Consider the following 17,186-nt stretch of genomic DNA (forward strand, 5'->3'; position numbering starts at 1 on the left):
GAAAAAACGGGTGCTTGCCCTCGAGAATAATGCATCTGGGAGCTCGTCAGGGACTCAAGACTGCAGCAATATACCAAGTGATGCACACTCGATTCGGGCCTCAATACAAAAAAACCAAGTGCAAAATACTCTGGTTCAAAAGGACTTTGTTTTATTAGGAGACTCCATTGTCAGGGAAACGGGGAATATTTTTTGTAATAAGGATAGGTGGAGTAGAACCAGGGTATGTCTGCCGGGAGAAACTATTAATGATGTCACCAACAGATTGTCAGATTTTAAGGGGGGGGGTAAATAGAATATTATTATTCATGAGGGGAATAATGACATTAAACGTACACGATCTGACGATTTGTTGGAAAAACACAGGACCATGCTGAGGAAATGCCGCGAGCTAGGCCACAATGTCTATGTGTCTGCAATTCTGCCCAGACACGATAGGAGGTATTATATGTTAAAAGCCTTGTGGATTAACTCAAGACTTGAAGGACTCTGCAAGGCTTTGGGGGGGAAATTTCTATCAGCATGGCCCACACTTGTAGGTAGAAGGAATTTGTTTTGTAAAGACGGGATACACTTAAACAAAGGTGGTGCAAAAGTTTTTGCCAGTATTATTGAGGATACTTTAAAGGTTCAGGGAAACTGCTAGTTAGGGGGGATGTGGGTAATACTGACACGCGTTTATCTGATAATATTGGTCAAAGTAACTCTTGCACATACCTCAAGAGTTCTTATCTGTTACCCCAACTGGACATATTATCTAGATGTTCTGGGGGCAGAAACGTTTCAGGTGGGCGGGTAGCTAATGCTAGGGAAGCGAGCCTAAAAAACTTCAAGGGTTGTGTTAGGGTTGTTAAATATACAAGAACAGTAAGTCTTTATTGTTTATATAGTAATGTTAGAAGTGTCGTCAATAAAATGAGCGAATTCGAACTGCTGGTTAAAACAAGTAACGCGGACATAATAGGGCTTAAGGAGATGTGGTGTCACCCGGAAATTGGGGATGATGAGCTTCAGTACGGCTTATATAATGTATTTAGGAAGGATAGGATAGATAGAAGGGGAGGTGGGGTAATGCTTCTTATCAGAAGCAGCCTCAGTGCGACGATAGCTTTCCCGGATTCAGACGTTTCACATGCTAGTATAGAATCTGTATGGTGTGAGATAGTTGGAAACAAAGATATAATGCGAGTAGGAGTAATTTACAGACCAGGTGATTGTGAAAATTATGACGAAAGCCTCTGCATGCAAATGGAATGGGCAAGTAAGCGTCAATGTCTTATTATGGGTGATTTCAATTTGCCTCTAATTGATTGGAGTAAATTGGAAGGAAACTCGACATGGGGAACAAAATTTTTAAATCAACTAGATAACTGTTATTTGTATCAACATGTCAGGGAAAGTACTAGAGAAAAGAATATCCTAGACCTCATCATCACACATGAATCAGATGACATAACAGGGTTGACAGCAGAGGAACCAGTAGCAGGAAGTGATCACGGAGTTCTATGGTGTATGATGATGAGAGAGGCAGCAGTAGTAAAAGACAAAGGAATGGGTTTTAATTTCAGAAAAGGAAATTACGATGCTTTAAGGTACTAAATGGCCTCTATTAACTGGGTACATATCGGTCAGAGAATGAATGCAATTGAACTGTGGTATGCTTTTAAAACATTAATCACAGATGGATTGAATGCGTATTTACCATTAAAAAAATACTCCACGAGAAGGGTTCCAAGTTGGACGAATAGTGAAGTTGTCACATTACTTGAGCAGAAAAAGGTGGCATGGAAAGGTTACAGAGCAATAAAAAGGCCATTACATTGTAGCCTATAACAGCTACATGATGATCTGTAATAGAGCCACAGAAAAGGTTCGACAGGCAAAGGCAATTTATGAAAAATCACTAACAAACAGAGCAAAGGGGGGGGATAAAGAATTCTTTACATATATAAATGCCAAGAAGAGCAGGACAAACCAGATCGGACCTTTACGTAAGGGAAAGGGGACAGTATTAAATACATCAGCTGCTGTTGCAGATGAACTCAACAGTTATTTTGCATCGATATTTACAAATGAAAAACCTTTTGTGGCAATGGGAAATTGTGGGAGCGAAGTTGAAAAATATGTAATTAATAATATTGAAATTTTGCAAGATTATTTAATGAAAAAACCTTCGAGCCTACAGGCCAGTAAGGCTCCTGGAGTTGATGGAATATACCCTTTAATCTTAAGGCAGGCGGCAAGTGAGTGCATTGAACCATTGAGGCTAATTATGCAAGCATCACTAGACTCTGGGGAGATCCCGTTGGATTGGAAAAGTTCCAATGTATCTCCCATACATAAAGGTGGCTCTAAGAGTGAAGTGGGAAATTATCGATCTGTCAGTCTGACTTCAGTGGTAAGGAAAATCATGGAGGCAATGATCAAGAGTGGAATTCAGGATCATTTGGATAGAATTGAAATTATCAAGGATACTCAGCATGGTTTTGTAAAGGGAAAATCATGTTTAACAAATCTGGTTCTCTATTTTGAAAGGGTCACTCACGAACTGGATTTAGGGAATAATTTCGACATTGTTTATTTAGATTTCAGCAAAGCTTTTGACTCAGTCCCACATGAGCGGTTGCTTTATAAGCTGGAACAGGTTGGAATCACTGGGAAAATCCTTAGATGGATAGAAGGATGGCTTCAGGGCAGGAGGCAGAGGGTTGTGATAAATGGCTATTCCTCAGATTGGGTTGATGTAAGAAGTGCGGTTCCCCAAGGATCAGTATTAGGACCACTGTTGTTTTTAATTTTCATAAACGACATCGATGAAAGGATAGAGGGCGTGATGTCTAAATTTGCAGATGATGTTAAAATTGGTAGAGTAGTTAATGATCACTGTCAAGCTGAGCTTCTTCAGAGAGACCTAGATAGACTTCAGGAATGGTCAGAAAAATGGCAGCTATGCTTTAATCCAACAAAGTGTAAGGAATTACACCTGGGAAACAGTAATCCCAAAATAACTTATTCACTTGGAGGAGTTCAACTAAACCCAGTACTGGAGAAAAGGGACTTGGGTGTTACGATACGGTCAGACATGAAATTCTGTTTGTTATTTGGTTTTTAGGAGCATTAGCAACTAAGGCCATATTGCTCCGGGGATATGCGGTGGTCATTCCCTGACCTTTCCGCATCCTCCGTATTTGGTGGTCATGGGCTCGAACCCCGGTCTAATCAAGAAGCGTGTGCTACACACTGCTGCTCCTGCCCACCTGGCTACGGAGGCGCCAACATGAAATTCTCTGAGCATTGTAAACAGGTTGCAAGGAAGGCCCATGGTGTCCTATCGATGGTCTATCGAACTTTTGCAAGTAGAGATAGGGACGTGATAATCCCATTATATAAGGCTTTTGTTAGACCACACTTGGAATACTGTGTTCAAATATGGAGACCGCACCTAAAGAAAGACATCGAGCTTCTTGAAAGGGTGCAAAGACGGATAATTCGCCTGGCGAGATCGGCAAAAGGGCGTCCTTATGAAGAAAGACTTCGAATATGTGGGTTGCAGAGTTTGGAAACTAGACACCTTAGAGGAGATTTGATTGAGGTGTTTAAGGCTCTGAGAGGCATCAGTAAAATGAATGAGGACGAAATATTCAAGATTATAAATGATGCTAGAACTAGGGGACATAAATTCAAGTTACGGGATAAAATGTTTAGAATGGACTGTAGGAAATTTTATTTTAGCCAGAGAGTTATAAATTACTGGAATAAGTTGCCTACATGGGTGGTAGAGGCTGACAGTTTGGGGAAATTCAAAGGTCATCTGGATAGTATCTTCGGGTGAGGGAAGCGCATAGGATGATAGGTTTAATTTCCTTTTCTTTTATTAATTATTATTATTATTTATTTATTATTTTCTTTTTTATCATTGTTTTATTCTGTTTTTTTTGGCTGGTGCAGCACAAGCCATAGGCTTTCTTGCAGCATGCGGCCATTACTAATACCTCTGTGTATACTTACCGCTCACTGATGAGAAGCGAAATAACTTCAAAACAGTGCTGTTTTTTTGTTTGTTATTTGGTTTTTAGGAGCATTTGCAACTAGGGGCCTATTGTTCCGGGGATATGCGGTGGTCATTCCCTGACCTTTCCGCAACCTCCGTATTTGGCGGTCACGGGCTCGAACCTCGGTCTAATCAAGAAGCGTGTGCTACGCATTGTTGCTCCTGCCCACCTGGCTACGGAGGCGCCGTGCTGTTTGTATGGTGGTACTAAACTGAAAATAAGTAACAGTAATCTTCTCTAATAGTACTACTAGTAGAGGCATGTGATACAAGAAAGCAAGCTTACGTAGCATCAGCCAAAAAAAAAAAAAAAAAAAAAAAAATTCAGACATCCATTCCCTCTAAAAGTTTGTCCAGTTACTGCTTGAATTTATTTAAGCTATCAACTTCCTTAACAACGACAGATAGAAATTTGTTCCAACAATCAACTACCCACTGGCTAAGGGAAACTTTCCGCACATCTATTCTGTAACTGTCTTTCCCCAATTTAAATTTATGCCCCCTCAGGTTTGTAATCTGAGCAAGAAGGAGAACTTCATCAGCATTGAGCTTGCTCAATCCATTCAAGATCTTATACACCTCAATCAGATGACCTCGCAGGTGCCTAGTCTCCAGACACTGCAATTTACAGAACTTAGGCCTTTCTTGGTAAGAAGAGCCCTCCGTTCCCTTCACCAATCTTGCTGACCTTCTCTGTATTTGCTCATGTAACTCTACACCCTTCCTAGACCTGTACGCAGTACTCAAGGCGTGGCCTGACCATTGCCTTATACAAAGGGATAACCACCCCCTTTTCCCTACTAGCAAAATTCCTGTATATAATTGACAATATCCCATGACCTACTCTGGCAGCCTATCTGTACTACTCAGAAAAGTTCATATCTGACTTCACAATTACTCTCAATGGAAAAGCGGTACTTGTTTGAAGTATAAGGAAGGCAATTAGTTGTGAAGGATTTCACAATATGAGATGCTACAATAATGATACCATTGTACAAACTTCTATTTGTCTAAAAAAATTCAACTATGTAGTAATGATGAAAATGCACTAACTAATGTCACAAAAACAAGAACTTAGGCTCAACAAGAACTTCAATTCAAACACAGTGAAAACCATTTGGCACACGGGGCAATGCATCACGAAAACGCCACATACACATACCTTTACACTCCCACCAGCAGCCCTACGCTGCACTGTCGCCTGGCAAGATAGTTCCAAGTTTGGAGCCATCTGGTTGTCCCACCAATGTCAAGCAGCAGGAATCTGTATTCGTTAGATCATGCAACGTTTTTCCAGTCATTGACTTTCTAGTTAGTATTCTTGAGCCCACAACCGTACCGTCTTGTTTCTTGCTGACAGTAGCGGAACCTGGTTCAGTCATCGTCTGCGATACCCCATGTGTGGTATGGTGTGACGAGCTGTGCAGTCCGCAATACTTCCGTGTTACCACTATTGTTGTACCTAGCTTGTTATTTGACTTACTGTGACCCTTCTGTTATCCAGCACAAGCCTTGTCAGTTTTCGTTGGCCTCTCGCATCAGTGAGCTGTTTCCGACCACAGGATCGACGTTAGCCAGATATTATTTGGTTATTGGACCAACCTTTATACACCCGAAACCAGTCGTGTAAAAACTCCAGCAAAGCTGCAGCTTCTGAATATTTATACTACGCCAACTACTATGTCAAATTTAAACTCACTTAAATCTTTCGTGTTGCAGTTCTTGCACTGAATTGCACAAGTCCAGCATCACTACCTATTATACCAACCTGCTTTTTATTGCACGATACAAACATGTAATGCTATTACTGAAGGAGTTCCATTTTTTGATTAGTGTATCTAATAAAGTGGCCACTGACGGTATTGGTACGCACTTATGGTTATTTTTATGACAAAATGTATGCATAACTGAAGCGGCATGTTATATAGCTTTATATTTTGTCATAAAAAATAACCATAATTAAGACACCTTTGTAACATTTTAGCCGTGTTATAAATAAATTACTCTGTCGGTTAGAAAGTTGGATATAATTTTATTATTTGGTGTAATATCTTATCTAGACCAAATTCCCTCTTTCTTTTCTTTTTTAAGAAGAAGAACTCTTTATTGGTTACAAGAAGAACTTCTTTTTTATCAGAAACTAAAGAAACCAATGCATATATTATTAAATTTAAAGTTTTCACTTACCTTTTCCCTGTATTGTCTACGCGAAGAGTCCAGAGACTGGATTAAATTGGTAGTATGACCTAGAAATAGGGCATAACATGTGGCCCCGCTGATCATACTCAACAACGTTAGCCACATGTCCGTGAGGCTCTGAGGTGGAAAGCGACCATAACCAATGCACAGCATATGGGACATCGCTTTGAAGAGGGACCACGAATACTGTTCCAGCCAGAAAGCCTCCTGAAGAATAAAAAAAAATAATAATACATCTTATCTTGTCTCTTTAGGTACACGCCTGTCAATTCAAACCCCATAGGATTGTGTTATAATATGCATTTTACGCATTATTGAAAATTAATGGTAATTTGCCCAAAAAAAGTTCTAGTTTTTAATATCAATCCTCCAGGGAATTGTTTATAATACCACCTGTAACTGAAACAATACTTTTCATAGTTTGATATGCTATTTGGTAGCATTTTTTTATATAATTAACCTCTCTATAATGTATACATAGCCGAGGTGGCGTCTTAAACATTTGAAACTTTATTTTTATCATACAAATAAGAGAATATTATTTCAAGTATATCAGTTGGGCTAACTGACTGTTCAGAATAAGCGCCAAGTCATCTACAGTCATATGGTATGTATATCGTGTCTGTGAATTTTGTCTATTGGAAAACAAACCAGGAAAAATCCATTTTTTTGGGCCAGGCGTGAATGTAATACAAACCTTTTTCAACCAATGTGGAACAGCAGTCTTTACCACTGTACTAATGTGATGGCGTATTAGGTGGGTCCTTCTTTACTATGCTTAGCAAACAGACCAACTTCCCAAAGAACAAACTTGACATCTTGTCCAAGTTTTTTAAAAAGTGTAATTATAAATGAATATGACCACTAAAATCTGCAATTTCCAAAAATAAAAATATAAAAAATAAAAATTGACGCACAAGATCTGTTTTCTTTTCTCAAGTATGCCATAAAAATTAGCAAATCAATTCGAGGCTGTAAATAGAATTCGTGGGGCCACTTAAAAAGAGATGCTAAACAAAAATTGATCTGTTCTTGATTTCAGATAGTGTAACTAATAAATAATTTATTAGCATGTGATAATGCACCTCTCTTTAACAGATGATTTGATGTAAAAAATAATTTCTGAGTTTAAATGTTAAACGTAGAAGCAATAATGAAACCTTGTAAGTTCAGTTCGATACAGTAAATAAATTGAGCTACTTTTTTTATGATTCGTCTTTCACTCATACAAAATTGTCTACCGTAACCAGGTTCACCGATCATGACGTTTCATTAGTAACCATATGATGGAAGCCCACAGTGGTAAAAGCCTTTCATTAATCAGATCTCCATCATTCCTTTCAAAAGCGATGGCAATTAAATCAATCTGCAGGCACCTTTACCAGTTGCAGAAAAACACGGACGTACTGGTTTCTTTTGAAAGTAGGACGTGGGGGGGGGGAACTGAATACCTTGATGTCTGCTTTCTCTCCTTGCCAGTTATTTCTTTACTCTATAAATCCTCTGGCCAACTTTTTGGCCATGAAGGGAACTTTGCCTTGCATATATACTTTGCTGTTTGTATGTATATATTTAGCAATAAAGATTTATTTTCATTTTCTTAAAGACTAAAGTTAATTTTAGACCATTTGGAACAATGCTAGTTTATTGTATTGAGTGGATGGAATACACCTTTTACTTGGATTATATGTTATGTTCACCAGGTATGCCTCGTTGCAGTCATTCATATATAGTGGAAAAAGATGAAGATATGTGCTAAATGAAATTTGTGGGATGTATCGGATACCTCTCTTTCTCTTTTTCTCTTTCTCTCTCTCTCTCTCTCTCTCTATATATATATATATATATATATATATATAATAAAAAATAAATACGGTTCCTGTTTATACTAGGGGCAACAACATAAGGCCAGAGGAGTCCACAAGAAGATAATAATAAAATAAAACAGAATATTCATAATATTCTTATTCACAGAAAGTAATCATCCGATTCTGCTTTGACTTTAGCTAGACTCGCTGTCTGCCACTTAGACTGGCAATATTCAATGATATCCAATCTGCTGAGATTTTATATTTTTTCCATCGGGTTTTGTCTCAATCACAAGGGAGAGAGGACATTCTTCATACATTTTACTTTATATACCTCAGTCAGCAAAAGATCTGTTTTCTTTTCTTAAGTATGCCATAAAAATTAGCAAATCAGTTCGAGGCTGTAGATAGCATTCGTGGGGCCACTTAAAAAGAGATATTAAACATCACCCCTTAGATGTTTAGTTGTTAAACTTTGCAGTCTACGCCTTTTAAGCCGTTCTTCCTTCATATGTGAATCGCTTTGCACTCGTCACAAATTTAGTTGTTCTTCTCGGAACCCTGTCCAGAAGTTATGTCTTTTTAAAGATGCGGTTGTCATAGCTGAATGCAATACAAAGAGGGATAATGACGTCCTTCTTCCCACTAGTAAAGGCCCTATAAACCACAGATAGCCCACCACGTGACTTCTTAGTCACCTGTTTACGCTGCACGGAATATTTCCCGTCAGCTTGAATCGTAATACCTAAGTCTTCCTGAATCCCCTTTAGCTTCTCTTCCCCTAGCTTATACGAGACTCCAGACTTTCTGTTCCTCAAACGTATAACTTTATTATATGTATCTTCTTCCATTAAAGATTCTTCTGTATGGGAATTCCTTGGGACTTAGATTACTCTGCGCATAGTACGCGGCTTTATATGTTAAGTCATATGGCATTTTTTACGGTCTCTTTATTTTAGGTCATATGGCCTCTTTTATGTCTTTACAACTGCCGATTCACGGGCCAATAATTTTTATATGGAAAAATACTGAATAACTCAAAGAGCAAACCCCTACTTCCTCCACTTATGTCGGTTAACTACTGTCGCAGATGAAGAGATCTTTTTAAGAATTCCTCCGCTCTGACGGATTTGAATCCGGGCTTTTCCAGACGAGTGACAAGTGATGAAACCATTATACTGCCGTGAAGGAACCTCTTTCTTTTTGCTAAAGAGAAATTTCACATATAGAGGAAAGAATATCATTCGTAGCTACGTATACAAGATTTAGGAAATGTATGGGAGAACCAATAAAAATAATAAAATTTCTTTGCTATTCAATATAAAGCATCCGAAAACGACTTTTAATTAATTAATTATTTCTACACAAAATTCATATGAGTGCTCAGAAAGTCCAATCTTAATCAAAACGCCTTTAAAGCAAAGGAACAATGATTTTTGAAGAGTGAAACTACTCTACCCTATAAGTAATTTCCGCGTCCTAAACTGTCTTAGAAATCACTTATCCGTTGATGCTTCGCGTCAAAGAAATGCAAAAAATATTTTGTTCAAGTACTTCTTAATTGTGCATCAGAAGTTCCAAGAGTCTTCATTTAATAAAGATGCAAGAGTACACACTCACAAATAAAATGTATTTTTTATTGTATCTGAAATAAATTCAGAGGGGCAGTGAAATTTGCGAATTGTTAATAAGGTTTAATAATACTGAATTATAAATAGGAAAATAATAAATTTCGTCAATTTAAATGACAGTTAAATTGGAATAAAAAATAATAAGTAGTACAAAGAGGTTGGGAACGGAAGAAAATCCCTGATGAGCAGAAAAATGTCATCGCTTTCTCACACAGTTGGGTAATTTAAAACAAGGAAGGTTAGAAGAAAATTCAGTTGAATTGATGCAATATGACCTGTAATAATTCTCTTGGGGGACAGGCAAACATATACCAAACTTGAGAACAGGCAAATGTTATCAACAAAATGAATAAAACTGGACCCGTTAGTGAGAAAAAAAGGCCGACTAGCCTTATTGACCTTTCCGTGGCTCAGGAGTGACTTTTTGGTCGAGGGTCTGGTTTAAAGGGGGCAAGAAAAAATAAATAAATTTTAGAATGGTGCGCTTTCATATATAAGGAGAAATTTGCCGGGAAGAGGGAAAAAGGGAACATAGTACACATGAGGCCAGAGGAGAGGAGGTATATTGTTTTGGGAAGTGTGTCGAGTAGGGGAGTAAAAAAAAAGGTAAACTGCAGCTATTATAAATCCACTGCAGGATGGGAGCCTCCTCAACGATTCATGCTGAGAAAAATGGACCACAATCTGCCACGCTGGTCCAGTGCGGCTTGGGAGATCGATCGTATTTAGTAGGCAGGGGTTTGAATCCCTCCCCCTCTACTCAAAGAGCGTATACTACAGCACTCCCGCTCTTGACCACTCGGCAACGGAGGCGTATGTGCACCTAAATATCAGGAGGGCGTCGACTATCAGCCGGTTGATCGGTAAATCTAGCAATTAGATTAAATTACGTGTTGCATTTCTGAAGAAAGATTTCGTGTAAGAAACTGCACATGTATCTTGGTTCGGTCCCGCCTTGAATGAACCAGCCATTCAAGTATATGGCACGAAGAAGCCTATATGGAGAGAGAGTATCTAGTCTCGAAGCAATCAGGAGCCCAGAGCCGATACTGGAGCCCAGTCGAAAGGGTGAAAGGGAGTAGAAAATGCGGTCCCACGCTTGAATGGAGCTGAATGTAAGTGTCTTAACACACCAGAACTTTACAGACTTAGACACGGAACACTTTGAGAAGCAATTGTTTGTTATATATTGAAAAAAGGGAAATTTCCTTGAATTATTAAGTCAGACGAATAGTTAATGTAATAATTTGTCAAGCGACGTAGGGATACGAGATAGGGTAAAAGTAAAAATAATTTATTCGTAACAGAAAGCGAACTTGGAAATGTATATCTATATTTATATACAGTTAGTCGATATACGTAGCATATATAAAGTGTGAGTGGTTCAGTAGGTAGTAAAATTCCGAGGGTGATGGGTAAAAGGAAGGATTTATCGGACTTTGATAAAGGATAGGTTGTGGGAGCTCGACGAGCTGGTGCCTCGATTTCCCGAACCGCTGAACTGGTGGGGTGTTCGAGATGCGCCGTTATTAGTGTACCAAGACTGGCATCAAAATGGTCAAACAACGACCCGACGGCAAAATTACAAAGGTCAGCGAAAGGTTGATGTTATAGTTGAGCGCCGGGTCCGACGACTCGTTCAAGCGAACAGGCGCAGCACTGTTGAAGAGTTGACTACCCAATACAACATAGGCCAATCCGAAACAATATCTGACACGACCATGCGTCGCACGCTCACCCGTATGGGCTATACCAGCAGACGACCCCCTACGGCATCCTCTCCTAACCAAGGTTCATCGGCGTAAAAGACTCGCCTGGTGCAAAGAGCATGCAAATTGGACGTTAGAAGAATGCAAGAAGGTGTGCTGGTCGGATGAGTCACGTTATTTACTCCACACCGTGGATGGTCGTGTACGGATTTGGCATCAACAACATGAGGCTTTTCATCCATCATGCATGGTATCAAAAGTGCAGACCAGTGGAGGCAGTTGTATGGTTTCACGGGAAAGAACTTGGACCCCTGGTGCATGTGGAACAACGTATCTCTGGTCTCTGCTATCGTGAACTGCTTGCTGACTGGAAAACGTGTAATACCCCGCTGTGTTACACGTTTTTCCGAATGGCGAGGGTGTCTTCCAAGATGACAATGCGCCGAGCCATCGGGCAATTGACATGCAGGAATGATTCGAGGAACACAGTTCTGACTGACTTCCAGCATATCGATTGACCTCCGAATAACCCCGATATCAATCCCATAGAGCACTTGTGGGACACTATGGAAAGGCATATCAGACGTCTTGATACACCAATCACTTCCACACCTGCATTGCTAGCCGCATTACACTCAGCTTGGTTGGCCATACCTCCCGAACGCTTTTGACATCTTGTTGAATCAATGCCACGTAAGATAGCTGCTGTACTGAGAGCAAAAGGAGGACCTACGAAGTATTAGGTAGGTGATCATAATTCAATGATCACTCAGTGTATATATTCCGGTTAATGTTGTATTAACTGTAGTGGAAAATTTTATGAGAACCATTTGAGTGAGAAAGGGAATTAATTTATGTAACAGGCTAGCTAATGTGGTCGTATGCATGTTTATTGCAAGTAAGTGCAAACTGATATAGGATTATTTGTGAGAAATCTATGAATGAAAAGAAGAACCACAGCTTAAGTAACAGTTGTGCAATCTTAGTTATACGTGTATTTCTCGTTGGAAAATGTGTTAACTGCTGTAAAAAGATATATACGAGGAATATGTAAGTGCAGTTAATATATATACACATATATATGATGTATTCATTATTCAGTGTATATAACCTGAACGTATATATAAATTTCAGTTTATAATTTGTATTTATATAAATATGTGCTATATTAAAACTGTTATTTATCTAAAATTGGTGTGTTTGGTCTTTATGTTATGCCAACTTTCCGCTTTATACGCAGACCCTAGAACTTGGAAACCCCGAGAAAAAGCAGTGAGAATTGTCGTTTGTGTCCACTCGTGGCTTCAATAGGGTGGAATCCGATTACACTAAAGAAAAATCCATCCAAAGGCCCACAAATAATTCAAATTATGACAGAAAACAGAAGTGAATTCATGAGATTTTAGATTAAATCTAACATTTCGTTTATTCCATGCGCAAAGATAGTTGTTTGTTTAACTTCAGTTACAATAGGATCCTCTAAAGATCCTTATATAATCTATATAGGATGATAATCACCAGCGTTAAGCAAAAATATTAACCCGTATTGCCGGACTGGTACAGTGGGTTAACTTGCCTAAGAAATAATGGTTGCAAGTTCGAATGCTTCCGGGATGGGTGATGTAATTGTCCAATATTTTTTAATATGAGGTATAAATAGTGCGATACGATTTCAGCAATCGAATCACCTTAAAAATAAATATGGCCGCACTCTACTATTAGTCCTCCTAGGTAGCACAATGTCGGTTATACTGTATACGCACCATTCTCCTCACACTGGATTAAAAAGTCCCGGGTTAGATTCCCGTAAATGACATGAGGAACTTTTATGGGCTTTTTTTTTTCAAAACGTCGCTGAGTTAGTTAGTCTGAAGCGAGGATAATAAAGTATTATCCGCGCAGAAACTCTGATTTTTCGTTCAGCGAAAGAGGCAAACTGACCAGAGAATGCACGTAAGTTATGATATAATACATATGGGTAGATAAAGTTGTCCTCAGGTATGGGTAGATAAAGTTGGTCCTAATATGACAGTCGTAGTAAGTACTCTACTGTAAACTAGTACTGAATTTTTCCGAATTGAATGATTTTCTATACGTTGAAAATACGTGGTAACAATAATATACACTCTAGGAAATATGTAAAAAGTAAGAAATTGGTGTATGGAAATTATTAATCAAACATAAAGCATATATCTGGCATTTGTCGGCCTTCTTTTTATGGGTCGCTAGCCTGTTTTCCCATTGGTCGTTTACTGTCATAAATATTCAAAAGTTACGGATTTTTGAAAATTACAGATTTTTTAATGCCAGAATTTTAGGATCTACTGTACTAATGAACCTATGGATTCCTTGTGTAATCACACATTCTTTGAATGGTATGAATTATTTTACAGCATTATAAAAGCTGTTTTGATGCTATTAACAACTGTTTGAAAGCAAGCTGACATCTGTATATTATTTAACCTTCAGAAAAGTTGGCGTACCTCTCAACCGACTGTGTTGTTAATAACGAGCGTTAAAAATGGAAAATATTACATTACAGCGGAAGGTTTGCATTCCACCATAATGTAAGATTTTCTTTTGGTATCAGCTGCTACAGATGCACAATTCTTGCAAAAAAAAAAAGTAAACAGACAACGGAATATTCCCAAGAACCTTTCACTGATACAGAATTTTAGAACATATCGATCCACCTGTGGCCTTGATTACACACTGTTTTCTTGTAGATCGACTCCATAGCACAGCTTTTCCAGGGCTCAATTACGATAGATTTTATACCAAGCAACTGGACGCTGTGCACTGCGTGATGTGACGTTTAGTTTGTGCACAGCTCCACTTGCTCAAAATCCGATGCCAGGCAACTTCCTGCATACTAACATCAGTTGAATTCAGTTCTAGTGTCCTCCATGAATGACATCGATAAAGACTGACGAGAACTACATACCATTCTTCTGAGCGCCCTCTGGTCACTTTTCGTTTACAGGCTGTAGTAGCATCATAACTTCCCATTTGGCAATTGCGTTAGCCATTGTTGATCCACGGTGTTGCAGTTTTGAAATGCATGGTCTTCTTTTTAAGTGCCAAAACAACTAAGGCTATGAGGTGTTAACGTATTATGTTTGTAATTGCATGTGGGAGGACAGTGATCATTGTAACCACTCTGCTATCCGCAAGAGCTTTCTCCATTGGCACGAAGAGATTGGTTGTTAATATCCATTCTATGGTGACTCCTGTTGGAAATCGCTAAGCTTGATCCCATCTACTGTATTTCGTTGATTTGCTTAATTCGATTAATCAGGATATAAGTTCTCTGAATTATCGAATTTAATGGAACCGCATTTCTCACTGAAGAATAGAGTTACGCAAAAGAAATTTCAAAGGAAAACTACTCATGAAGTATCTTTTTAATATTTAAACTGTCTTATATGTGAATCACGTTTAAGGGAATGCCATTAATAGTAATTTTTACTATTAATCAAATTTTGTTATGACTTTAGAAGAATTCAATTACAGAAAATCATCCAATTATACTGTAATGCTTACAAATGTATTTAAAATCCCGTCACTAAAATAGTTGTTGTTATTATGGAGGTTTAATGGCACATAAGCTGCTACGGCTATAACGTGCCTATTCATTTATTATATAAAGAGATGAGAAATTTCCATAAAGTCAGAAAAAATTCTGAAATCAGAACTGATTAAAAAGCCCGGTTTGCATGAGGAAGATAAATTCTGAAATATTTGCCTTATCACCATGAGATTTTCAAGAGTTATTGTTTCACGTAGATTGACCAGTGATAGCAAGGTTGAAGTTCTGTCTTGTTTATTAGTAGGGGCAGTCATAAGGATATGTTTCACAGTCAGAGTTATAGAACAATGTGGACACTGTGGTGGATCATCTCCAGTGAGAAAATCTAGGTGGGTCAGATGGGTGTGACCTATTCTTGCCCTTGAAAGGACTACTTCTCTTCTTGATGTACGGACACTGGAGTGCCAAATTTTCGGATCCTGTTTGAATTGAAAGAGTTTATTATTCGTCTGAGACTGCCAGAGGGCTGTCCATTCTGACAGGCATGCACCATTAATGATCAACGTATAGTCTGATGCTGGAACACGGATATTGGTTAAATCAAGGGTGGATGGATTTTTCGCAGCTTGATCGGCCAGTTCATTGCCCAAAATACCAGAATGTGCCGTAATCCAACAGAAAGTGACCCGTTGATGGCGTTCTTCAATTCTGCAGTAATAATCTTGTAATTTCATTTATAACAGGGTGAACTTTATCTGAGGAATAACACAATGCCTTGAATGGGCTGAGGGAATCAGTATAAATAACAGCTTTTAAAGAACAGTCAGAACAGAGATTTTCTAAGGCTAGTTTAATTGCATATAATTCTGCTGAGAAAATACTGAATTCAGACCGGAGGGACGCTGAAATAATGGTATTCGGAAACACTGCGGCTGCTCCAACGTTTGAATTAGATTTAGACCTATCTGTATAAATTGGGGAAAAATCAGTATATCGTTGAGTGTGAACTGCATTAAGTTGTTTGATAGTGGATACTGGTAAAACACTCTTTCCTCATTGGCAGAGTTGAGTGTCACAGGGCTGTATAGGAGGAGGATCTCATGGTGGTTGAAAGCGAGTTTCTATCTGTTGTACGGAATGGATGGAAACATTCCAATCTTGCATCAGTTCAAGAAGGCGAAGACCAGCTGGCTTCACCATGCTAGGTTTATTTCTGTAGAGGTTTACTAACGGTGGATTGAATAGACATGACTGAATGTGATGTGATGTGATGCACAACTTTGTATCTTAACAGCATACTTTAGTAACAGTGCTTTCCTACGTAAATTTAGTGGGGGCTCGTGAGCATCAATGTAGAGACTGTGTGCTGGCGATGTTCTGAATGCACCAAATGTAATTCTCAAAGCACTGTGCTGAACTGGGTCAAGCCAGCGCAAAGCATTCGCTCTGGCAGAATCATAGATGGCAGCTCCATAATCCAGACGTGATCTGATTAAAGCCCTGTATAGACGAAGCAGGGAAGTACGAACTGCACCCCATGTTTGGGCAGATATACCTTTGAGTATGTTCAACTTTTTTAGACAGCAAGTACGTATATTTTTAATATGCTCTAAGAAGTTTAATTTATTGTCTAGGATTAAACCTAGAAATCGGATGTTATTAGTGACTGGGATGGATATATTAGAGATCTGAAGTTCAGAATCCAGGTGAAACTTGCGTTGTCTACAGAAATGGATAGCAACTATTTTTTGCTGCGAGAGTCGATAGCCGTTTAGGTTGGCCCATTGCTGTATTTTTTAAAGAGATATTTGTAGCAATCTTTCAATAGATCTCATGTTTTGGGAATGGCAGGAGATAGAAAGGTCATCTGCAAAAAGGTAAGTTTCTACTGTATTTGGAAGTTGTTTAGTGATGGAATCTATTCTAAGAGCGAAAAGAGTAGCACTCAGTACTGATCCGTGAGGAACACCTTCTTCTTGAATAAACATTGTGGAAAGTACATGCTGGTATCGAACTTGAAATTACCTAGTATGTAGAAAATTCTTCACAAATATAGGAAGGTTGACCCGTAGACCAAGAGAGTAAAGATCTCTAAATATGCCCTGCCGCCAGGTGGTATCAAAAGCCTTCTCTATATCTATTGAAACCATTACTAGGTGTTCACGTTTAACAAAGACATTACGAATAGCAAATTCAGCCTTAACCATAAGGTCCAAGCATGACCTATTTTGACGAAAGCCATATTGAGTATGGCTCATT

General features: G+C 38.7%; 1 protein-coding gene across 5 annotated transcripts in view; it reads right to left on the reverse strand.

The window, feature by feature from the left end:
• The window catches only part of Ih (hyperpolarization activated cyclic nucleotide gated potassium channel Ih), a 998,432-nt gene that overhangs the window by 50,108 nt on the left and 931,138 nt on the right, over nt 1-17,186 (reverse strand). For all 5 annotated transcript variants that reach the window (XM_090389226.1, XM_090389196.1, XM_090389207.1 and 2 more), the window contains one exon: nt 6,239-6,457. In XM_090389226.1, the coding sequence (XP_090245352.1) occupies nt 6,239-6,457 (219 nt within the window). The remainder of the gene's footprint in view (nt 1-6,238; nt 6,458-17,186) is intronic.

The sequence above is a fragment of the Mastigoproctus giganteus genome, chromosome 2, assembly GCF_048544385.1.
Source record: "Mastigoproctus giganteus isolate SK-2022 chromosome 2, ASM4854438v1, whole genome shotgun sequence".
Taxonomy (NCBI): Eukaryota; Metazoa; Arthropoda; class Arachnida; order Uropygi; family Thelyphonidae; genus Mastigoproctus; species Mastigoproctus giganteus.